The sequence below is a fragment of the Tachyglossus aculeatus genome, chromosome 5 (genome assembly GCF_015852505.1).
Source record: "Tachyglossus aculeatus isolate mTacAcu1 chromosome 5, mTacAcu1.pri, whole genome shotgun sequence".
NCBI classification, from domain to species: domain Eukaryota; kingdom Metazoa; phylum Chordata; class Mammalia; order Monotremata; family Tachyglossidae; genus Tachyglossus; species Tachyglossus aculeatus.
Genome location: NC_052070.1, coordinates 35,476,027 through 35,502,536, shown reverse-complemented (window position 1 = coordinate 35,502,536; position 26,510 = coordinate 35,476,027). Strand labels below are relative to the sequence as shown.

The 26,510-nt window shown below is 44.7% G+C and overlaps 1 protein-coding gene across 1 annotated transcript in view; it reads right to left on the bottom strand.

Annotated features, from left to right (window-relative positions):
• Window positions 1-18,826, bottom strand: part of TMEM269 (transmembrane protein 269) — a 32,244-nt gene extending 13,418 nt beyond the window's left edge. Inside the window, exons 1-3 of the mRNA XM_038746737.1 lie at window positions 18,283-18,826; window positions 9,170-9,240; window positions 5,860-5,998 (exon numbers count right to left, since the gene is read on the bottom strand). Coding sequence (XP_038602665.1) covers window positions 5,860-5,998; window positions 9,170-9,194 — 164 coding nt within the window. The 5' untranslated portion in view covers window positions 9,195-9,240; window positions 18,283-18,826. The remainder of the gene's footprint in view (window positions 1-5,859; window positions 5,999-9,169; window positions 9,241-18,282) is intronic.
• Between the last annotated feature and the right edge of the window lie 7,684 nt (window positions 18,827-26,510).

Genomic DNA, 26,510 nt, shown 5'->3' with positions numbered 1-26,510 from the left:
TCCAATTTGGTCATTTTTAACTCGGGATGGACGCGCCCCAACCCTGGACAGGCCCCTACTCGCCACTCACACGTCCTGGAAAACTGGGAAACCACTAGTCTTTCCCAACCCCGCCACGTCCCTTCTAATAATAATAATAATGATGGCATTTATTAAGCGCTTACTATGTGCCAAGCACTGATCTGAGCGCTGGGGAAGATACAAGGTGATCAGGTTGTCCCACGTGGGCCTCACAATCTTAATCCCCATTTTACAGATGAGGTAACTGATGCACAGAGAAGCGCTCAGTACAGTGCTCTGCGCACAGTAAGCGCTCAACAAATACGACTGAATGAAGTGACCTGCCCAAGATACAAGGTGATCAGATGGCCCCACGCGGGGCTCACAATCTTCATCCCCGTTTTACAGATGAGGTAACTGACACACAGAGAAGCGCTCAGTACAGTGCTCTGCGCACGGTAAGCACTCAACAAATACGATTGAGTGAAGTGGCTTGCCCAAGATACAAGGTGATCAGGTTGTCCCCCGTGGGGCTCACAATCTTCATCCCCGTTTTACAGGCAAGGTCACTGACGCACAGAGAAGCGCTCAGTACAGTGCTCTGCGCACGGTAAGCGCTCAACAAATATGATTTGTTTTTATTTTATTTTATGATATTTTATTTTGTAAGTATGTTTGGTTTTGTTCTCTGTCTCCCCCTTTTAGACTGTGAGCCCACTGTTGGGTAGGGACTGTCTCTCTATGTTACCAATTTGTACTTCCCAAGCGCTTAGTACAGTGCTCTGCACATAGTAAGTGCTCAATAAATATGACTGATGATGATGATGATGATGATGATTGAATAAAGTGACTTGCCCAAGATACAGGGTGATCAGGTGGCCCCCCGTGGGGCTCACAATCTAAATCCCCGTTTTACAGACGAGGTCACTGATGCACAGAGAAGCGCTCAGTACAGTGCTCTGCGCACGGGAAGCGCTCAACAAATACGATTGAATGAAGTGACTTGCCCAAGATACAAGGCGATCGGGTGGCCCTCCGTGGGGCTCACCATCTTCATCCCCGTTTTACAGGCGAGGTCACTGACGCACAGAGAAGCGCTCAGTACAGTGCTCTGCACACAGTAAGCGCTCAATAAATACAATAGAATGAAGTGACTTGCCCAAGATACAAGGCGATCGGGTGGCCCCACGTGGGGCTCACGATCTTAATCCCCGTTTTACAGGCGAGGTCACTGACACACAGAGAAGCGCTCAGTACAGTGCTCTGCACCCAGTAAGCGCTCAATAAATACAACTGAATGAAGTGGCTTGCCCAAGATACAGGGTGATCAGGTGGCCCCCCGTGGGGCTCACAATCTTAATCCCCGTTTTACAGGCGAGGTCACTGACGCACAGAGAAGCGCTCAGTACAGTGCTCTGCGCACAGTAAGCACTCAACAAATACGACTGAATGAAGTGATTTGCCCAAGATACAAGGCGATCAGGTGGCCCCACGTGGGGCTCACAATCTTCATCCCCGTTTTACAGACGAGGTCACTGACGCACAGAGAAGCGCTCAGTACAGTGCTCTGCGCACAGTAAGCACTCAACAAATACGACTGAATGAAGTGATTTGCCCAAGATACAAGGCGATCAGGTTGCCCCACGTGGGGCTCACAATCTTCATCCCCGTTTTACAGGTGAGGTCACTGACGCACAGAGAAGCGCTCAGTACAATGCTCTGCGCACGGTAAGCGCTCAACAAATACGACTGAATGAAGTGACTTGCCCAAGATACAAGGCGATCAGGTGGCCCCACGTGGGGCTCACCATCTTCATCCCCGTTTTACAGACGAGGTCACTGACGCACAGAGAAGCGCTCAGTACAGTGCTCTGCGCACGGTAAGCGCTCAACAAATACGATTGAATGAAGTGACTTGCCCAAGATACAAGGCGATCAGGTGGTCCCACGTGGGGCTCACAATCTTAATACCCATTTTACAGATGAGGTAACTGATGCACAGAGAAGTGCTCAGTACAATGCTCTGCGCACGGTAAGCGCTCAATAAATACAGCTGAGTGAAGTGGCTTGCCCAAGATACAAGGTGATCAGGTGGCCCCCCGTGGGGCTCACAATCTTAATCCCCGTTTTACAGGCGAGGTCACTGACGCACAGAGAAGCGCTCAGTACAGTGCTCTGCACACAGTAAGCGCTCAATAAATACAATAGAATGAAGTGACTTGCCCAAGATACAAGGCGATCGGGTGGCCCCACGTGGGGCTCACAATCTTAATCCCCGTTTTACAGGCGAGGTCACTGACACACAGAGAAGCGCTCAGTACAGTGCTCTGCGCACGGTAAGCGCTCAACAAATATGACTGAATGACATGACTTGCCCAAGATACAAGGCGATCAGGTGGCCCCACGTGGGGCTCACAATCTTCATCCCCGTTTTACAGATGAGGTCACCGAGGCCCAGAGAAGTGAAGAGACTTGCCCAAAGTCACACGGCTGACAGTCGGCGGAGTCGGAATTTGAACCCATGACCTCCGACTCCCAAGCCCGGGCTCTTTCCATTGAGCCACGCTGCTTCGTGGGCCAGGCAATACTCAGAGAGCCCCGGGGGGCAGGGGTCTCTCTGGATTTTGTCCAGGGTCTCTGGAATCAATCAATCAATCAATCAATCGTATTTATTGAGCGCTTACTGTGTGCAGAGCACTGTACTAAGCGCTCGGGAAGTCCAAGTTGGCAACCTATAGAGACGGTCCCTACCCAACAGTGGGCTCACAGTCGAGAAGGTGAGAGCAGAGTCTCTCAACCGACTAGGGAACATTTCCAAATTTCCTTCTTGGGTCGCACGTGGGTGTTGTGATCCAAGAGAACCATAATCAATCGATCAATCGTATTTATTGAGCGCTTACTGTGTGCACGGCACTGTACTAAGCGCTTGGGAAGTCCAAGTTGGCAACATACGGAGACGGTCCCTACCCAACAACAGGCTCACAGTCTAGAAGGGGGAGACAGAGAACAAAACCAAACATATTAACAAAATAAAATAAACAGAATAGCTATGCACAAGTAAAACTTTTATTTTTAAAAGTTTTTAAAAATTTTTTAAAACTTTTAAAAATTTAAAAAATTTAAAATTTTAAAATTTAAAATTTAAAAATTTAAAAAATTTAAAATTTAAAAAAGAAAATTTTTATTTTTCGGAGCAGGGGCTCCGAAATTGGAGTGTATTAAACTGAAAACCTGCTCAGCCGAAACTGGCTCTGATTCATTCAAGGGATTCCAGGGAAGCAGCGTGGCTCGGCGGAAAGAGCCCGGGCTTTGGAGTCAGAGGTCATGGGTTCGAATCCTGGCTCCGCCACATGTCTGCTGTGTGACCTTGGGCAAGTCACTTAACTTCTCTGAGCCTCAGTTCCCTCAGCTGTAAAACGGGGATTAAGACTGTGAGCCCCGCGTGGGACAACCTGATCACCTTGTATTCCCCCCCAGCGCTTAGAACAGTGCTTTGCACATAGTGAGAAGCAGCGTGGCTCAGTGGAAAGAGCCCGGGCTTTGGAGTCCGAGGTCATGGGTTCGAATCCCGACCCTGCCACCTGTCTGCTGTGTGATCTTGGGCAAGTCACTTAACTTCTCTGGGCCTCAGTTCCCTCATCTGGAAAATGGGGATTAAGACTGTGAGCCCCCCGGGGGACAACCTAATCACCCTGTATCCTCCCCAGCGCTTAGAACAGTGCTTTGCACATAGTAAGCGCTTAATAAATGCCAATTATTATTATTATTATTATTATTATAGTAAGCGCTTAATAAATCCCATCATTATTATCATTATTATTCATTGAGGATCACACAGAGAAGCAGCGGGGCTCAGTGGAAAGAGCCCGGGCTTTGGAGTCAGAGGTCATGGGTTCAAACTTGTACTTCCCAAGCGCTCAGTACAGTGCTCTGCACACAGTAAGCGCCCAATAAATATGATTGATTGATTCAAACCCCGGCTCCCCACTTGTCAGTCGGCATTTCAGCCAGTGGCAGGCCCCGTCTCTGAAATCCCTAACCAATATCTTGGTTTCCTCTCACTTTCAATTCACTTTCTTCTCGACTGTGAGCCCACTGTTGGGTCGGGACCGTCTCTATATGTTGCCAGCTTGGACTTCCCAAGCGCTTAGTACAGTGCTCTGCACACAGTAAGCGCTCAATAAATACGATTGATTGATTGATTTCAATTAATTGTGTCTAGGTGTTCCCACCCTACAAAATTTTCTACAGTTTTTTCACACTTGCTTCCGTTACAACAACTACGCGTGAAATGTCAGGCAGGTCCACAGGGAATTCATTCATTCATTCAATCGTATTTATTGAGCGCTTACTGTGTGAGAAGCACTGTACTAAGCGCTTGGGAAGTACAGGTTGGCAGCACATAGAGACGGTCCCTACCCAACAACGGGCTCACAGTCTAGAAGGGGGAGACAGACAACAAAACATATTAACAAAATAAAATAAACATGTACAAATAAAATAAATTCATTCATTCATTCAATCATAATTTATTGAGCGCTTACTGTGTACAGAGCACTGTACTAAGCGCTTGGGAATCAATCAATCAATCAGTTGTACTTATTGAGCGCTTACTGTGTGCAGAGCACTGTACTAAGCGCTTGGGAAGTCCAAGTTGCAAAACACACAGAGACGGTCCCTACCCAACAGCGGGCTCACAGTTTAGAAGGGGGAGACAGACAACAAAACAAAACATATTAACAAAATAAAACAGAGTAAACATGCACAAATAAAATAAATTCATTCATTCAATCATAATTTATTGAGCGCTTACTGTGTGCAGAGCACTGTACTAAGCACTTGGGAAGTACAAGTTGGCAACATATAGAGACGGTCCCTACCCAACAGCGGGCTCACAGTCTAGAAGGGGGAGACAGACAACGAAACAAAACATATTAACAAAATAAAATAGAGTGAACATGTACAAATAAAATAAATTCATTCATTCAATCATAATTTATTGAGCGCTTACTGTGTGCAGAGCACTGTACTAAGCGCTTGGGAAGTCCAAGTTGGCAACACACAGAGATGGTCCCTACCCAACAGCGGGCTCACAGTCTAGAAGGGGGAGACAGACAACGAAACAAAACATATTAACAAAATAAAATAGAGTGAACATGTACAAATAAAATAAATTCATTCATTCAATCATAATTTATTGAGCGCTTACTGTGTGCAGAGCACTGTACTAAGCGCTTGGGAAGTCCAAGTTGGCAACACACAGAGATGGTCCCTACCCAACAGAGGGCTCACAGTCTAGAAGGGGGAGACAGACAACGAAACAAAACATATTAACAAAATAAAATAGAGTAAACATGTACAAATAAAATAAATTCATGCATTCAATCATAATTTATTGAGCGCTTACTGTGTGCAGAGCACTGTACTAAGCGCTTGGGAAGGACAAGTTGGCAACATATAGAGACGGTCCCTATCCAACAGCGGGATCACAGTCCAGAAGAGGAATCCATCCATCCATCCATCCAGAAGAGGAATCCATCCATCCATCCATTCATTCAATCGTCTTTATTGAGCGCTTACTGTGTGCAGAGCACTGTACTGAGCGCTTGGGAAGCACCAGTTGGCAACAGAGAGAGACGGTCCCTACCCAACAGCGGGCTCACAGTCTAGAAGACCCAAAAGAAGGATGCCTCAAGATGGAGTCCCTGGGGGAAGAATGAGGGTGTCCATCCCCGCCCACCGGCCCCGGCCCAAGACGGACGGTCCCCAACGGGCCACCCCGCAGGGGCCGGGGAGGGGGCTTGGCCGTGGCCCCCGCATCCCTCGGTTTCCCGGGCCCCGGGCCGGCCCCGCACCTACCCATTGAAGCTGAAGAAGATGGAGGAGAGGCCCGTGATCATATTAGCAAGCGACAGGATATTGGCCACATTTTTCCTCGCAAACCTGGCGAAGCGGGACTGGTTGTTCCCGAAGAGCTGCCTGATGCACAAACCTGGGTCTGAGAGACGGAGGAAGAGGTGAGATGCAAGGCCATGATGGGACTGGAGTAGGGGGGGAGGCCTGAGGGGGTGTGGGTGGGGGGCGTCCACCGGCGTGCGGGCTGCCAGTACAGTCCAGGGGCTAACCACTGGACGTTACAGTTCGACGGCTCCGATCGAACCCAGGTCTTCCCGTTTCCCCGAGGGTCCCCGGGGAGGTCAGGTGAGGCAGGGTCAGGCCGCCATCTATCAATCAATCGATCGTATTTATTGAGCACTTACTGTGTGCAGAGCACTGGACTAAGCGCTTGGGAAGTCCAAGTTGGCAACATATAGAGACGGTCCCTACCCATCAGCGGGCTCACAGTCTAAAAGGGGGAGACGGAGAACAACCAAACGTACTAACAAAATAAAATAAACAGAATAGATGAGTACAAGTAAAATAAATAAATAGAGTAATAAATATGTACAAACATATATACATCTATACAGGTGCTGTGGGGAAGGGAAGGAGGTAAGATCGGGGCGGATGGAGAGGGGGACGAGGGGGAGAGGAAGGAAGGGGCTCAGTCTGGGAAGGCCTCCTGGAGGAGGTGAGCTCTCAGTAGGGCCTTAAAAACGGGGGGCCCCAGGGGCCTCCCATCCCTCCCATCGGCCTCCCATCAAGTCAAACTACTTGGGTTTCAGGGAGGCTCAGAGAAGCAGCGTGATGATGATAATAATAATAATAATAATGGCATTTATTAAGCGCTTACTATGTGCAAGGCACTGTTCTAAGCGCTGGGGAGGTTACAAGGTGATCAAGTTGTCCCACAGGGGGCTCACAATCTTCATCCCCATTTTCCAGATGAGGGAACTGAGGCCCAGAGAAGTGAAGCGACTTGCCCAAAGTCACCCAGCTGACAATTGGCAGAGCTGGGATTCGAACCCACGACCTCTGACTCCAAAGCCCGGGCTCTTTCCACTGAGCCACGCTGCTTCTCTGCACGCTGCTTCTCTGATGATGATGATGGCATTTATTAAGCGCTTACTATGTGCAAAGCACTGTTCTAAGCGCTGGGGGGGTTACAATGATGATGGTTCATTCCTTCAGTTATATTTATTGAGCGCTCACTGTGTGCAGAGCACTGGACTAAGCGCTTGGGAAGTCTGAGTTGGCAACATCTAGAGCCGGTCCCTACCCAACAGTGGGCTCACAGTCTAGAAGGGGGAGACAGATGACAAAACAAAACATATTAACAAAATAAAATACATAGAATATGTACAAATAGAGTAATAAATCCGTACAAACATACGCACATATATACAGGTGCTGCGGGGAGGGGAAGGAGGTAAGGCAGGGGGGATGGGGAGCGTGGCTCAGTGGAAAGAGCACGGGCTTTGGAGTCAGAGGTCATGGGTTCGAATCCCAGCCCCGTCACCTAGCTGTGTGACCCTGGGCAAGTCACTTCGCTTCTCTGGGTTTGATCAGCGTGGCTCCATTCATTCGTTCATTCATTCCATCATATTTATTGAGCGCTTACTGTGTGCTGAGCACTGTACTAAGCGCTTGGGAAGTCCAAGTTGGCAACATACTATTTCCTTTTTGGTATCAGAATAATGGGATCACAAGTTCCACTGGACAACTATCGGGCCGTTAGACAGGATAGGAGGTGACTGGCAGGTAGAAGGCTCTGAACGGAGGCCAAGAACCCACTATTGGGTCGGGACCGTCTCTCTATGTTGCCAACTTGTACTTCCCAAGCGCTTAGTACAGTGCTCTGCACACAGTAAGCGCTCAATAAATATGATTGATTGATCGATTGATTGATTGAATGACCTCCGAGTCAGAAGTAGCCTCAAATCCCCTAACCGTCCAGCCCAGAGTTAAAGAAGGGTAAGGGAAAAAAGAGAGACACCTTTTCACTAATGCAGCACGGCCGAGGTAACTGAGGCCCAGAGAAGTGAAGTGACTTGCCCAGGGTCACACAGCCAGGTGACGGGGCCGGGATTCGAACCCACAACCTCTGACTCCCAAGCCTGTGCTCTTTCCACTGCAATCAATCAATCAATCAATCAATCGTCTTTATTGAGCACTTACTGTGTGCCGAGCACTGTACTAAGCACTTGGGAAGTACAAGTTGGCAACATATAGAGACGGTCCCTACCCAACAGTGGGCTCACAGTCTAGAAAGCGCTCAGTAAATACGATTGAATGAATGAATGAATGAATGAATGAATGAAAGACACCCCTCCTTCTCCTAAGATGTTAAAGAAAGGTTCCCAAGAGCCCTTATTCCCCTCTCCTTCCCCTGCAGCCGTCTCAATGTGTCCAGTCCAACTCCCCGCTGGGCTCTGCCTCAGTTTGCCCACTCTCCTGCAGCCCAGCAGGAGACCCCAAACCCCCCCCCAATCAATCAATCAATCAATCAATCGTATTTATTGAGCGCTGACTGTGTGCAGAGCACTGTACTAAGCGCTTGGGAAGTCCAAGTTGGCAACATATAGAGACGGTCCCGACCCAACAGTGGACTCACAGTCTATCAATCAATCAATCGTATTTATTGAGCGCTTACTGTGTGCAGAGCACTGGACTAAGCGCTTGGGAAGTACAAGCTGGCAACATATAGAGGCAGTCCCTATCCAACAGTGGGCTCACAGTCTAGAAAGGGGGAGACAGAGAACAAAATCAAACATACTAACAAAATAAAATAAATAGAATAGATATGTACAAGTAAAATAAATAAAATAAATAGAGTAATAAATAAGTACAAACATATATACGTATATACAGGTGCTGTGGGGAAGGGAAGGAGGTAAGATGCAGGGGATGGAGAGGGGGACGAGTCTAAAAGGCTCACAGTCTAGAAGTCCAGATGGAAGTGCGTTGGGATTAGAGGATGGAGTTGACTTTGTCCCCCTCCCTCCCACTGCCCGACTGAAATCAATCAATCGTATTTATTGAGCGCTTACTGTGTGCAGAGCACTGTACTAAGTGCTTGGGAAGTAGAAGTTGGCAACATCTAGAGACAGTCCCTACCCAACAGTGGGTTCACAGTCTCAAAGAAAGGACTGAAATGCCACATGTGACGCGCCCTCCCTACAACTGTGAGGTAGGGAGGGGGGCTTTTCCACTGGGAGTTCAAGATGGGACCCTGAAAATCAAAATGAAAGGCAGAGCCAGAGGGGCCCGAGGGTGACCCCCCACTCACCAGGACTTGTTGCCACCATCCACATCTCCGCAGGGTTCGGGTGATTCCTGGGACCTTCTGCCGCGGTTCATCTAAATCAGAGGCCAAGGAGTCCAGGGAGGTACAATCAATCAATCAATCAATCAATCGTATGTATTGAGCGCTTACTGTGTGCAGAGCACTGGACTAAGCGCTTGGGAAGTCCAAGTTGGCAACATATAGAGACTGTCCCGACCCAACAGTGGGCTCACAGTCTAGAAGAAGAATAATGGCATTTGTTAAGCGCTTACTATGTGCCAAGCACTGTTCTAAGCTCTGGGGGGGATACAAGGTTGTCCCACATAGGGCTCACAGTCTTAATCCCCATTTTACAGTGGAGGTCACTGAGGCACGGAGAAGTGAAGTGACTTGCCCAAAGTCACACAGCTGACAAGGGGCAGAGTCTAGATTTGAACCCATGACCTCTGACTCCCAAGCTCGTGCTCTTTCCACTGAGCCACGCTGCTTCTCTACTAGGTACAAGGGACACAAGCCCCATTACTGAGCCCACTGTTGGGTAGGGACTGTCTCTATATGTTGCCATCTTGGACTTCCCAAGCGCTTAGTACAGTGCTCTGCACACAGTAAGCGCTCAATAAATACGATTGATTGATTGATTATTATTACTATTAATAATAATGGTATTTGTTAAGCGCTTACTATGTGCAAAGCACTGTTCTAAGCGCTGGGGAGGTTACAAGGTGATCAGGTTGGCCCACCGGGGGCTCCCAGTTTAATCCCCAGATGAGGTAACAGGCCCAGAGAAGTGAAGTGACTTGCCCAAAGTCACACAGCTGACAGTTGGTGGAGCCGGGATTTGAACCCATGACCTCTGACTCCAAAGCCCGGGCTCTTTCCACTGAGCCACGCTGCTTCTATGAGCCCCTCCATCCGAACCCCCCGATCCCTGAGCCGTGTAGACAGTCAGACCCCTAGATCCTAAAGTTTCATCTCTTTTAGACTGTGAGCCCACCGTTGGGTAGGGACTGTCTCTATATGTTGCCAACTTGTACTTCCCAAGCGCTTAGTACAGTGCTCTGCACACAGTAAGCGCTCAATAAATACGATTGATTGATTGATTCATCTCCAGCCTTTAGAGGGGGAGCAGGCGACCTGTCCTCTTCTTTCCAGACTCCAGCCCCGTCCATCCCCTTCCCCCCGCAACCTGGTTCCCCCCCTTAAACTGGACTCTGTTGGGCAGGAGTGCCCGGCCTGAGCCCTAAGATTAATAATAATAATGATAATAATGGCATTTATTAAGTGCTTACTATGTGCAAAGCACTGTTCTAAGCGCTGGGGAGGTTACAAGGTGATCAGGTTGTCCCACGGGGGGCTCACAGTCTTCATCCCCATTTTCCAGATGAGGTCACTGAGGGCCAGAGAAGTGAAGTGACTTGCCCAAAGTCACCCAGCTGACAGTTGGCGGAGCCGGGATTTGAACCCACGACCTCTGGACTCCAAAGCCCGGGCTCTTTCCGCTGAGCCACGCTGCTTCTGTACTACTGTACTGTACTACAATGAAAAATAGGCAGCCTCGTAATCCCAGGGATAATACGACTCCTCCTCCTCCTCCTCCTCCTCCTCCTCCTCCTCCTCCTCCTCCTCCTCCTCCTACTACTACTACTACTAATAATAATAATAGTGGTACTTTTTAAAGTGCTTACTATGTGCCCAGCAATAATAATAAGCATAATTATAATTAATTATAATAATCATATAATATATAATTATGTATAACATATATAATATAATTATAATATAACTATAATTATATAACCATATATTATATAATTATATAAATATAATTGTATGATTATAAATAATTATAATTATATTGTTATAATTATATATTGCTTATAATTGTTAATAATTATATTATAATTATATTATTATGTCATGTATATGATATGTATTTTTATAATAATTGCAGTTAAGCGTAATTATAATTATAATAATAATAGAAGCAGTGTGGCTCAGTGGAAAGAGCCCGGGCTTTGGAGTCAGAGGTCATGGGTTCGAATCCCAGCTCCACCAATTATCAGCTGTGTGACTTTGGTCAAGTCAATTCACTTCTCTGGGCCTCGGTTCTCTCATCTGTAAAAATGGGAATTAAGACTGTGAGCCCCCCGTGGGACAACCTGATCACCCTGTAACCACCTCAGCACTTAGAACAGTGCTTTGCACACAGTAAGCGCTTAATAAATGCCATCATTATTATTATTATTATTATTATTAAGTTGCAGAGCCAGGGTCAGAATCCAGCTCCTCCTGAATACCAGGCCCGGGCTCCATTCCCTAGGCCGTGCTGCTTTCCGATTTGACCCCGGGGCAGAGAAAAGAGCTGACTTGATGATGGTAGTGGCATTTGTTATGCAATTATTATACATATATGTATCTATGTTTGTATGTATTTATTCCTCTATTTCATTTGTGCACATTTATTCTATTTATTTTATTTTGTTAATATGTTTGGTTTTGTTGTCTGTCTCCCCTTTCTAGACTGTGAGCCCGCTGTTGGGTAGGGACCGTCTCTAGATGTTGCCGACTTGTACTTCCCAAGCGTTTAGTCCAGTGCTCTGCACACAGTAAGCGCTCAATAAATGCTATTGAATGAATGGATGAATGAGTCAAAAGGTTATGGGTTCTAATCCCGGCTCCGCCACCTGCCTGCTGTGTGACTTTGGGCAAGTCACTTTTCTCTTCTCTGGTCCTCTGCTACCTCTTCTAGACTGTGAGCCCACTGTTGGGTAGGGACTGTCTCTAGATGTTGCCAACTTGGACTTCCCAAGCGCTTAGTCCAGTGCTCTGCACACAGTAAGCGCTCAATAAATACGATTGAATGAATGAAGGAAGGAGTCAAAAGGTCATGGGTTCTAATCCCGGCTCCACCACCTGCCTGCTGTGTGACTTTGGGCAAGTCACTTCACTTCTCTGGGCCTCTGCTACCTCTTCTAGACTGTGAGCCCACTGTCAGGTAGGGACCGTCTCTAGATGTTGCCAACTTGTACTTCCCAAGCGCTTAGTACAGTGCTCTGCACACAGTAAGCGCTCAATAAATAGGATTGAATGAATCTGGAAAATGGGGATTGAGACTGTGAGTCCCTTGTGGGACAGAGACTGTGTCCAACCCAATTTGCTTGTATTCACCCCAGTGCTTAGTATAGTGCCTGGCATATAGTAAATGCTTAATAAATGCTTAATGAAGCAGCATAGCTCAGTGGAAAGAGCTTGGGCTTGGGAGTCAAAGGTTATGGGTTTTAATCCCAGCTCTGCCACTTGTCAGCTGTGTCACTTTGGGCAAGTCACTTCACTTCTCTGGGCCTCAGTTACCTCAACTGGAAAATGGGGATTAAGACTGTGAAGCAGCGTGGCTCAGTGGAAAGAGCCCGGGCTTTGGAGTCAGTGGCCATGGGTTCCAATCCTGGCTCCACCAATTGTCAAGCTGTGTGACTTTGAGCAAGTCACTTAAGTTCTCTGCACCTCAGTTACCTCATCTGTAAAATGGGGATTGACTGTTAACCCACCTGTGGGACAACCTGATCACCTTGTAACCTCCCCAGCGCTTAGAACAGTGCTTTGCACATAGTAAGCGCTTAATAAATGCCATCATTATTATTATTATCATTATGTGGGACAACCTGATCACCTTGTATCCCCCCAGCGCTTAGAACAGTGCTTTGCAGATAGTAAGCGCTTAATAAATGCCATCAATATTATTATTATGTGGGACATCCTGATCACCTTGTATCCCCCCAGCGCTTAGAACAGTGCTTTGCACATAGTAAGCGCTTAATAAATGCCATCATTATTATTATTACGTGGGACAACCTGATCACCTCGTATCCCCCCAGCGCTTAGAACAGTGCTTTGCACATAATAAGTGCTTAACAAATACCATCATTATTAATACCATACTCTACGATTGTACTTCCCAAGCGCTTTGTACTTCCCAAGCACTTAGTACAGTGCTCTGCACACAGTAAGCGCTCAATAAATACGATTGATTGATTGATTGACTGATTGAATGAATGACACAGTAAGCGCTCGATAAATACCGCCGATTCTAAATCCTGGCCCAGCTATCTCTCCCACAATTGACTTCCACCTGCTCCGTAACCCGGCTACTCTCTTCTTTCCCAACAAGCTCAGTCTCCCATCCCCTCCCCTGAAACAATTTCCCAAAATATTCCCCACGCCCGGAATGCCCTTCCCTACTCTCCCTCACTGATCCACCTCCTTCCCTCCTCCAGTCAGTCAGTCATATTCACTGAGCGAATATGTTGCCAACTTGTCCTTCCCAAGCGCTTAGTCCAGTGCTCTGCACACAGTAAGCGCTCAATAAATACGATTGATTGATTGATTGAGTGCTTCCTGTGTGCAGGGCGCTGTACCAAGCGCTTGGGAGAGAGACAATACAACCATAAACAGGACACATTCCCTGCCCACAACGAGTTTACAGTCTAGAGGGGAGGCACCACGGAAAACCGTCTCCTCGCTCCCCTTTCGCCAAGCTCTCCTTTACTAATAATAATGGCATTTATTAAGCGCTTACTCTGTGCAAAGCACTGTTCTAAGCACTGAGGAGATACAAGCTGATCAGGTTGTCCCACGGGGGGCTCACAGTCTTCATCCCCATTTTCAATCAATCAATCAATCGTATTTATTGAGCGCTTACTGTGTGCAGAGTATTAAGCACCTTATAAAGTATAATATCAGAGTTGGTAATAATAATAATAATGATGGCATTTATTAAGCGCTTACTATGTGCAAAGCACTGTTCTAAGCGCTGGGGAGCGCTTACTGTGCACAGAGCACCATATTAAGTGTCATAAAGTATAATATCAGAGTTGGTAATAATAATAATGATAATGATGGCATTTATTAAGCGCTTACTGTGTGCAAAGCACTGTTCTAAGCACTGGTGAGTGCTTACTGTGCACAGAGCACCGCATTAAGCGGAGCCCACTGTTGGGTAGGGACTGTCTCTATATGTTGCCAACTTGTACTTCCCAAGTGCTTAGTACAGTGCTCTGCACACAGTAAGCGCTCAATAAATACAATTGATTGATTGATTATACAGTATAATATCAGAGTTGGTAATAATAATAATAATGACATTTATTAAGCGCTTACTATGTGCCAAGCACTGTTCTAAGCGCTGGGGAGGTTACCAGGAGATCAGGTTGTCCCACAGGGGGCTCACAGTCTTCATCCCCATTTTACAGATGAGGGAACTGAGGCCCGGAGAAGGCAAGTGACTTGGTAGACGCATTCCCTGCCCACGGTGAGCTGACAAAACAGAAATTCCCGCCACGACGAGCTGAGCGCCGGAGAGGCCAGAGGGGAGGCAGAATCAGACGTAAACTGTAGCATGGTGCCTCCCCTCTATTCCTCCATCCCCCCGACTCATTCGTGTCCCCTCCATTTATTCCTTCAATCGTGTTTACTGAGCGCTTACTGTGTGCAGAGCACTGTACTAAGCGCTTGGGAAGTCCAAGTTGGCAACATCTAGAGACGGTCCCTACCCAACAGCGGGCTCACAGTGTAGAAGGGGGAGACAGACAACAAAACAAACCATATTAACAAAAAATAAATAAATAGAATATGTACAAGTAAAATAGAGTAAATAAAATAAATACTCCCCAAGCGCTTAGTAGAGTGCTCTGCACACAGTAGCCCCCCGACTTTCTCTCTTGTCATTTCCCTCAGAAGGCAGGGCTTCCCCCCTTTTAGACTGTGAGCCCCTTTTAGACTGTGAGCCCCTTTTAGACTGTGAGCCCACTGTTGGGTAGGGACTGTCTCTATATGTTGCCAATTTGTACTTCCCAAGCGCTTAGTACAGTGCTCTGCACACAGTAAGCGCTCAATAAATACGATTGATGATGATGATGATGATAGGTTCAATCTCCACAACTCTGCAGCAGAGCGTGGTTCCCTTCTGGGGTGGCCTACCCAACTCCCAAGCGGACTGAAATCAACGCTGAACGAGGCCGAGGCCTTGGCATCAATCATCAATCGTATTTATTGAGCGCTTACTGTGTGCAGAGCACTGTACTAAGCGCTTGAAGTCCGATGCTCAGTGCGTATCCAGCCTCCTGGTCACACTCCTCGGGGTCCCGGTGGTTACCTACTGAGCGCTCCCTAAGCCCTTGGGAAAGTCCAGTCCACGAGATTCCCTTCTGGCTTCCTCCCTTTATTCGTGCCTGTATATATGGATATTCATTCATTCAATCATATTTATTGAGCGCTTACTGGGTGCAGAGCACTGTGCTAGGCGCTTGGGAGGTTGGCAGCATGTAGAGGCGGTCCCGACCCAACAGTGGGCTCATATACGTATATATGTTTGTACGTATTTATTACTCTATTTATTTTACTTGTACAAAATTATTCTATTTATTTTATTTTGTTAATATGTTTTGTTTTGTTGTCTGTCTCCCCCTTCTAGACTGTGAGCCCGCTGTTGGGTAGGGACCATCTCTACATGTTGCCAACTTCCTTCCCCTCCCCACAGCACCTGTATATATGTATATATGTTTGTACAAATTTATTACTCTATTTATTTTACTTGTACATATTTATTTTATTTATTTATTTATCTATCTATCTATCTATTTATTCATTTATCTGTTTATTTATTTATTTATTTATTTATTTTATTAGGTTTATGTTTTGTTCTGTTGTCTGTCTCCCCCTTCTAGACTATGAGCCCGCTGTTGGGTAGGGACCGTCTCTACATGTTGCAAACTTCCTTCCCCTCCCCACAGCACCTGTATATATGTTTGTACATATTTATTACTCTATTTATTTATTTTACTCGCACGTATTTATTCTATTTATTTTATTAGGTTTATATGTTTTGTTTTATTGTCTGTCTCCCCCTTCTAGACTGTGAGCCCGCTGTTGGGTAGGGACCGTCTCTACATGCTGCAAACTTCCTTCCCCTCCCCACAGCACCTGTATATATGTTTGTACATATTTATTACTCTATTTATTTTACTTGTACATATTTATTCTATTTATTAGGTTTATATGTTTTGTTTTGTTTCGTTGTCTGTCTCCCCCTTCTAGACTGTGAGCCCGCTGTTGGATAGGGACCGTCTCTAGATGTTGCAAACTTCCTTCCCCTCCCCACAGCACCTGTATATATGTATATATGTTTGTACATATTTATTACTCTATTATTTTACTCGTACGTATTTATTCTATTTATTTTATTTGGTTTATATGTTTTGTTTTGTTGTCTGCCTCCCACCTTCTAGACCGTGAGCCCGCTGTTGGGTAGGGACCGTCTCTATCTGTTGCCAACTTGTACTTCCCAAGCGCTTCGTACAGTGCTGTGCACACAGTAAGCGCTCAATAAATACGATTGATTGATTGATTGGTCCCGGCGAGCCCAGAGATCTGAAGCCCGGAACGGTTGCTCCTTCGAACCAAAATTTCTTCAACCCTTGTAGGGAGGCAGAGAGAGGGCAGAGGGACATCGGGGCCAGATCCTCATCTTTCTTGCACTCTCTGCCTCTACTTACCCCAACCCAGCCCCGCGGACAACGTTGACCCTTCTCCTACCTGCCTCCTGTTTCCTCCGCCCTCGGTTTCCATGCTTTATCCATGAATGAGACACCAGGGAATCAATCAATCGTATTTATTGAGCGCTTACTGTGTGCAGAGCACGGTACTAAGCGCTTGGAATCTATTAGAAACTTCCTTAACGGGAGAAAGCCCCCCTAGGCCGTAAGCTCACTGCGGGCAGGGAACACTTGTTCTGCCACTTGTATTTGGGAGCAGCGTGGCTCGGTGGAAAGAGCCCGGGCTTTGGAGTCAGAGGTCATGGGTTCGAATCCCTGCTCCGCCAATCGTCAAGCTGTGTGACTTTGGGCAAGTCACTTCACTTCTCTGGGCCTTGGTTCCCTCATCTGTAAAATGGGGATTAAGACTGTGAGCCCCCCCGTGGGACAACCTGATCACCTTGTAACCTCCCCAGAGCTTAGAACAGTGCTTTGCACATAGTAAGCGCTTAATAAATGCCATTATTATTATTATTTGGGGCCTTTGGCAAGTTGCTAAACTTCTCTGTCCCTCAGTTACCTCGATGGTAATATGGGGATTAAGACTTGGAGCCCCACGTGAGACTGGGACTGTGTCCAACTGGATTAGTTTGTAATCACCCCAGCGTCTAATAAGTGCCTGGTACAAAGTAAGCCCTTAAATACAACTAAAAAGAAAACAAAAAAAAACAAACCTGTTGCATTCTCCCAAGCGCTTAGTACAGTGCTCTGCACACAGGGCTCAACAAGCCCACTGTTGGGTAGGGACCGTCTCTGTATGTTGCCAAATTGTACTTCCCAAGCGCTTAGTACAGTGCTCTGCACACAGTAAGCGCTCAATAAATACAATTGATTGATTGATTTGTGGGGGATGAGGAATTCGAACCTACCCAAGCATCTCCTAGAAAAACAAATCAACAGTAATGATCAACGGAGAGCTGCTCTTCGTGTTAGAGTCGCCACTACTGTCCATCTACTTAATGGGTAAGGGAAGCAGCGTGGCTCAGTGGAAAAAGCCTGGGCTTGGGAGTCAGAGGTCATGGGTTCGAATCCCAGCTCTGCCGCATGTCTGCTGTGCGACCTTGGGCAAGTCACTTAACTTCTCTGAGCCTCAGTTCCCTCATCTGTAAAATGGGGATGAAGACTGTGAGCCCCACGTGGGACAACCTGATCACCTTGTATCCCCCCAGCGCTTAGCACATAGTAAGCGCTTAACAAATGCCATCATTATTATTATTATTATTATTTCTCTGGGCCTCGGTTCCCTTATCTGGAAAATGGGGATTAAGACTGTGAGCCCCACGTGGGACAACCTGATTACCTTGTATCCCCCCAGCGCTTAGAACAGTGCTTGGCACATAGTAAGCGCTTAACAAATGCCATTATTATTATTTCTCTGGATCTCGGTTCCCTCATCTGGAAAATGGGGATTAAGACTGTGAGCCCCCCGTGGGACAACCTGATTACCTTGTATCCCCCCAGCGCTTAGAACAGTGCTTGGCACATAGTAAGCGCTTAACAAATACCGTTATTATTATGAGGATGCTCAACCTGATAAACGTCCAAAAGTCTTTTCCACACTATGCCCACAGATGGTTCCTCGCTGAGCTGGTGTTGTAGCTGACTCAGTTTCCAATTCTTCTTCCGAGTATCAATCTTCCCAGATGGTACGTTCGGGGCAAGCCTCCCTCTCCCGTGGGCCGCTCACAAGGCAAGTCCATCTTGCTGCCGTTGCTTTCCGGCGGTCCATTGTTTGGCCTCGTCATTTGGGATTGTGATGGCACAGGGCGTTGGGGACCGTCTCCTAGGAAACAGCTGAGCGGCTGCCCTTCTTGATTGGACTTTATTAACAATAAATCAGTGATCTAGAGGCGAACAGATGCCTCGGTGGGAGTGATCACATAATGGTATTCTAGAATCGAGGGAAAGGGGGAAATCGGCAAGAAAAAGTAAACAGATCTGAGCAAGACAAGTGGTAGCAAGCATAGGGCACTTCCCAAGCGCTTAGTCCAGTGCTCTGCACACAGTAAGCGCTCAATAAATACGATTGATTGATTGATAGGGTACGAGTAGAAGGGTCCAACTGTCTCTCTTCCCAGACAGTTCTGCGGACTCAATCAATCAATCTCTATATGTTGCCAATTTGTACTTCCCAAGCGCTTAGTCCAGTGCTCTGCACACAGTAAGCGCTCAATAAATACGATTGAATGAATGAATGAATCAATCAATCGTATTTATTGGGCGCTTACTGTGTGCAGAGCACTGGACTAAGCGCTTGGGAAGTACAAGTTGGCAACATATAGAGACGGTCCCTACCCAACAGTGGGCTCACAGGCTAAAAGGGGGAGACAGAGAACAAAACCAAACATACTAACAAAATAAAATAAATAGGATAGATATGTACAAGCAAAGTAAATAAATAGAATAAATAAATAAATAGGAACTCAGGAACAAACTCTACTAACAAAATAAAATAGAATAGATATGTACAAGCAGAATAAATACATAGAATAAATAAATAAATAGAATAAATAAATAAATAGGAACTCAGGAACAAACTCTACTAACAAAATAAAATAGAATAGATATGTACAAGCAGAATAAATAAATAGAATAAATAAATAAATAGAATAAATAAATAAATAGGAACTCAGGAACAAACTCTACTAACAAAATAAAATAGAATAGATATGTACAAGCAAAATAAATAAATAGAATAAATAAATAAATAAATAGAATAAATGAATAAATATGAACTCAGGAACAAACTCTACTAACAAAATAAAATAGAATAGATATGTACAAGCAAAATAAATAAACAGAATAAATAAATAAATAGGAACTCAGGAACAAACTCTACTAACAAGATAAAATAGAATGGATATGTACAAGCAAAATAAATAAATAAAATAAATAAATAAATAGAATAAATAAATAAATAGGAACTCAGGAACAAACTACTAACAAAATAAAATAGAATAGATATGTACAAGCAAAATCAATAAATAGAATAAATACATAAATAGGAACTCAGGAACAAACTCTACTAACAAAATAAAATAGAATAGGTATGTACAAGCAAAATAAATAAATAGAATAAATAAATAAATAAATAGAATAAAAAAATAAATAGGAACTCAGGAACAAACTCTACTAACAAAATAAAATAGAATAGATATGTACAAGCAAAATAAATAAATAGAATAAATAAATAAATAGGAACTCAGGAACAAACTACTAACAAAATAAAATAGAATAGATATGTACAAGCAAAATCAATAAATAGAATAAATACATAAATAGGAACTCAGGAACAAACTCTACTAACAAAATAAAATAGAATAGGTATGTACAAGCAAAATAAATAAATAGAATAAATAAATAAATAAATAGAATAAAAAAATAAATAGGAACTCAGGAACAAACTCTACTAACAAAATAAAATAGAATAGGTATGTACAAGCAAAATAAATAAATAGAATAAATAAATAAATAAATAGAATAAAAAAATAAATAGGAACTCAGGAACAAACTCTACTAACAAAATAAAATAGAATAGATATGTACAAGCAAAATAAATAAATAGAATAAATACATAAATAGGAACTCAGGAACAAACTCTACTAACAAAATAAAATAGAATAGGTATGTACAAGCAAAATAAATAAATAGAATAAATAAATAAATAAATAGAATAAAAAAATAAATAGGAACTCAGGAACAAACTCTACTAACAAAATAAAATAGAATAGATATGTACAAGCAAACTAAATAAACAGAATAAATAAATAGAATAAATAAATAAATAGGAACTCAGGAACAAACTCTACTAACAAAATAAAATAGATATGCACAAGCAAAGTAAATAAATAGAATAAATAAATAAATAGAATAAATAAATAAATAGGAACTCGGGAACAAACTCTACCGATGCTTAGGAAGGGCAACATGACTAGATGGTTTGGGGCTTTGGCTCGTATTGAAAGGGCAAATAGGCCGTGTGGGAAGTAGGGAAAAATTCCCCTTTGGGATGGGGACCGTGTCCAACCCGATTATCTTGTATCTACCCCGGTGCTTGGCACATAACAAGGGCTTAGCAAATACCACAATCATTATTATCGTTATTATTACTATTAAGGGGAAAGCAGCAAGAGGAAGGTGGGAGCTGCACGTGGGACAACCTGATCAGGGCTTGGCAAATACCACAATTCATCATCAATCGTATTTATTGAGCGCTTACTATGTGCAGAGCACTGTACTAAGCGCTTGGGAAGTACAAATTGGCAACATATAGAGACAGCCCCTACCCAACAGTGGGCTCACAGTCTAAAAATTATTGCCACAAGTATGTTGCCACAATTATTATTGTCGTTATTATTACTATTAAGGGGAAAGCAGCAAGAGGAAGATGGGACAACCTGATCACCTTGTATCCTCCCCGGCGCTTAGAACAGTGCTTTGAACATAGTAAGCGCTGAACAAATGCCATCACCTCCCCCTTCTAGACTGTGAGCCCACTGTTGGGTAGGGACTGTCTCTATATGTTGCCAACTTGGACTTCCCAAGCACTTGGTACAGTGCTCTGCACACAGTAAGTGCTCAATAAATACGATTATGCATGTGTGTATATATATATATATATATATATATTTATTACTCTATTTTATTTGTACATATTTATTGTATTTATTTTATTTGGTTAATATGTTTTGTTGTCCGTCTCCCTCTTCTAGATTGTGAGCCCACTGTTGGGTAGGGACCGTCTCTAGATGTTGCCAACTTGGACTTCCCAAGCGCTTAGTACAGTGCTCTGCACACAGTAAGCGCTCAATAAAAATGATTGATTGCTTGATTATTATTATTATTAATACCCCAGGATTGCCCCACCTTCTTGGAAATATCAGGTGCCCTGCCTCTTACCTCCTTACCTTACATCTTACCTTACATCTTACCTCCTTCCCTTCCCCACAGCACCTGTATATATGTTTGTACATATTTATTACTCATTTATTTATTTATTTATTTTACTTGTACATATCTATTCTATTTATTTCATTTTGTTAGTATGTTTGGTTTTGTTCTCTGTCTCCCCCTTTTAGCCTGTGAGCCCACTGTTGGGTAGGGACCGTCTCTATATGTTGCCAGCTCGTACTTCCCAAGCGCTTAGTCCAGTGCTCTGCACACAGCAAGCGCTCAATAAATACGATTGATTGATTGTACATATTTATTACTCAATTTATTTAACTTATACATATCTATTCTATTTAGTTTATTTTGTTAGTATGTTTGGTTTTGTTCTGTCTCCCCCTTTTAGCCTGTGAGCCCACTGTTGGGTAGGGACCGTCTCTATATGTTGCCAGCTCGTACTTCCCAAGCGCTTAGTCCAGTGCTCTGCACACAGTAAGCGCTCAATAAATACGATTGATTGATTGATTGTACATATTACTCTATTAATTTAACTTGTACATATCTATTCTATTTAGTTTATTTTGTTAGTATGTTTGGTTTTGTTCTCTGTCTCCCCCTTTTAGCCTGTGAGCCCACTGTTGGGTAGGGACCGTCTCTATATGTTGCCAGCTTGTACTTCCCAAGCGCTTAGTCCAGTAAGCACTCAATAAATACAATTGATTGATTGATTGTTGGGTAGGGACCGTCTCTAGATGTTGCCAACTTGTACTTCCCAAGCGCTTAGTCCAGTGCTCTGCACACAGTAAGCGCTCAATAAATACGATTGATTGATTTTGTTGACAGCATTCTTCAATCCCTCCGCTTTCTCCTCCCACTGCGGCTCCCCAGATCTCAAGGGGGAAACTGAGTTTGGGCCCTGACCAGTTGGAATGTCTTCCGGGAAGTAGAAGGGAATCGGTCGTCACTGGGGGCGGCCCTATATTCATCCTCTCTACGTCCTGACGCAACCCAAGGCCAGAGTCGGTAGGGTTTTTCTTTCCATTGGGGGTCCTGCTGGGGTGACCCGATCCCGAGTGGGTTTTCAATTAGGAGGAACTACCTGAAGGGCAGGGGAAGGGAGGAAGAGGATGGGCAGAGGAGATGAAAGTTAGGAGTGGAGGGAGAAGTTGGGTGGCAGACCCCAAGAGGCTGAGCGGTGGTCACGGGAACTGGTCCGTACTTGTTATCGTTATTATTACTATTGTAATCAATCAATCAGTCGTATTTATTGAGCACTTACTGTGTGCAGAGTAATCAATCAATCGCATTTATCGAGCGCTTACTGTGTGCAGAGCACTGTACTACGCCCTTGGGAAGTCCAAGTTGGCAACATATAGAGACGGTCCCTACCTACCCAACAGTGGGTATGATATATATAATATGATGGCATTTATTAAGCGCTTACTATGTGCACTGTTCTAAGTGCTGGGGAGGATACAAGGTGATCGGGTTGTCCCACTTGGGGCTCACAGGCTTCATCCCCATTTGACAGATGAGGGAACGGAGGTCCAGAGAAGTGAAGTGGCTTGCCTAAAGTCACACGGCTGACAAGTGGCGGAGCTGGGATTTGAACCCATGACCTCTGACTCCAAAGCCCGGGCTCTTTCCACTGAGCCACGCTGCTTCTCTATAGTACACATATAGAACTTATAGAACATATAGAATAGTACATAGAGAACTCTATTATTACTCTATTTATTTTACTTGTACATATCTATTCTATTTATTTTATTTTGTTAATATGTTTTGTTTTGTTGTCTGTCTCCCCCTTCTAGACTGTGAGCCTGTTGTTGGGTAGGGACCGTCTCTATATGTTGCCAACTTGGACTTCCCAAGTACTTAGTACAGTGCTCTGCACACAGTAAGCGCTCAATAAATATGATTGACTGATTGATATAGAACTTGTAGTACAGGTACAATTGTACAACTTGTAGTACAATTGTACTATTGTACAATAGTACTTGTACATATTTACCCTTGCACATATTTACTATTCTATTTATTTTATTTTGTTAATACGTTTTGTTTTGTTGTCTGTCTCCCCCGTCTAGACTGTGAGCCCGTTGCTGGGTAGGGACCACCTCTACATGTTGCCAACTTGTACTTCCCAAGCGCTTAGCCCAGTGCTCTGCACACAAATGCTCAATAAATAATAATAATCATCATGGCATTTGTTAAGCGCTTACTATGTGCCTAGTAATAATAATAATGATATTTGTTAAGCGCTTACTTGTGCAAAGCGCTGTTCTAAGCACTGGGAGGGATACAAAGTGATTAGGTTGTCCCACTTGGGGCTCACAGTCTTAATCCCCATTTTACAGATGAGGTAACTGAGGCTAGAGAAGTTAGGTGACTTGCCCAAGGTCACACAGCAGACATGTGGTGGAGCCAGGACTTGAACCCATGACCTCGGACTCCCAAGCCTGGGCTCTTTCCACTGGGCCACACTGCTTCTCAATAAATACGACTGGCTGAATCAATGAATAGTCCGGGGCTTAGAAGAGTGCTTGGCACATAGTAAGAGCTTAATCAATCGTATTTATTGAGCGCTTACAGTGTGCAGAGCACTGTACTAAGCGCTTGGGAAGTCCAAGTTGGCAACATATAGAGACGGTCTCTACCCAACAGTGGGTTCACAGTCTAGATCTTAACAAACAAGTTAGGCTCCCCTAGCCACCCTCTTGACTATGCTGGACCACTTCATCATCATCATCATCATCAATCGTATTTATTGAGCGCTTACTATGTGCAGAGCACTGTACTAAGCGCTTGGGAAGTCCAAGTTGGCAACGTCTAGAGCCGGTCCCTACCCAACAGCGGGCTCACAGGCTAGAAGGGGGAGACAGGCGACAAAACAAAACATATTAACAAAATAAAATAAATAGAATAGATATGTACAGGTAAAATAAATAGAGTAATAAATATGTACAAACATATATACAGGTGCTGTGGGGAAGGGAAGGAGGTAAGATGGGGGGGATGGAGAGGGGGACGAGGGGGAGAGGAAAGAAGGGGCTCAGTGTGGGAAGGCCTCCTGGAGGAGGTGAGCCTTGAAGGGAGGGCCTTGAAGGGAGGAAGAGAGCTAGCTTGGCGGATGGGCAGAGGGAGGGCATTCCGGGCCCGGGGGATGACGTGGGCCTTACTTCATTCTTTCGGTCGTATTTACTGAGCGCTTCTCCCTGTTTCTGTTGCTGATTCATCTCGGACGGAGTCCAGTTCTGAGGCTGCCAAGGTGTATCCAATGGCAGCAGCTCATCCTGGGCTTGAGACCGGCAGGCGCGTAGTCAAGAACAGCTGTCTTCGCTTCTTTAGGTCACAGCGGAGTGGGGGACTCTCACGGCCGCCTGTATCTTGGCATCCTCACCGGATCAGCCCCGGCACGGCAAAGTTGCGTCCCAAAAGTTTCATTCATTCATTCAGTCATATTTATTGAGCGCTTACTGTGTGCAGAGCACTGGACTAAGCGCTTGGGAAGTACAAGTTAGCAACATCTAGAGACGGTCCCTACCCAACAGCGGGCTCACAGTCTAGAAGGGGGAGACAGAGAACGAAACAAAACATATTAACAAAATAAAATAGATAGAACAAATATGTACAAATAAAATAGAGCAATAAATGTGTAAAAACATATATACATATATACAGGTGATCAGGGGTTTGCATCTGGGGTGGAGGAGAATAGGTAGTCCTTGGAGTTTACCAAATGTCCTGATCACATTTCTTTCATTCACTTTAGAAGCATTTTATTTCTCAGCGCTTAGAACAGTGCTCTGCACATAGTAAGCGCTTAATAAATGCCATCATTATTATTTAGAAGCCCTGATTCTGAAAGCTTTTGTCTCCCGGTTTTCTTTATAAATTCCCAATCTTTTCAAGGCAGGAGTTCTCATCTAGTGAAGCTCAGGACTGAGCTCAGTTCTAGAAACAGATCTGGCACATGGTAAGCGCTTCATAAATGCCATTATTATTATTATTTTGTGCATATCCATCTCCCCTATCTGTAATTTATTTGAGCGTGTGTCTCCCCCATTGACTGGTGGGCTTGTGCTCCTTAAGGGCTGGGCTCACGTTTACTAACCCCATTATACTGTACTCTCCCAAGAGCCTAGTACAGTGCTTAGCCCACAGTAAGTTGCTCAATAAATCATCATCAATCGTGTTTATTGAGCGCTTACTGTGTGCAGAGCACTGTACTAAGCGCTTGGGAAGTACAAATTGGCAACAAAGAGAGACAGTCCCTACCCAACAGTGGGCTCACAGTCAATAAATGCCATTGATTCCTCTCCCCCTCGTCCCCCTCTCCATCCCTCCCACCATCTTACCTCCTTCCCTTCCCCACAACACCTGTATATATGTATATATGTTTGTACAGATTTATTACTCCATTTATTTATTTATTTATTTTACTCATACATATCTATTCTATTTATTTTATTTTAATATGTTTGGTTTTGTTGTCTGTCTCCCCCTTCTAGACTGTGAGCCCGTTGTTGGGTAGGGACCGTCTCTATGTGTTGCCAACTTGTACTTCCCAAGCGCTTAGTACAGTGCTCTGCACACAGTAAGCGCTCAATAAATACGATTGATTGATTGATTGATTGACCTAGCTTCTATCTCCCTACCTCCCTGTGGTCTCTATTCCTTTTCATTTCCCTCATATTTTGTTAATATGTTTTGTTCTGTTCTCTGTCTCCCCCTTCTAGACTGTGAGCCCACTGTCGGGTAGGGACTGTCTCTAGATGTTGCCGACTTGGACTTCCCAAACGCTTAGTCCAGTGCTCTGCACACAGTAAGCGCTCAATAAATACGAATGAATGAATGAATGAATCTGG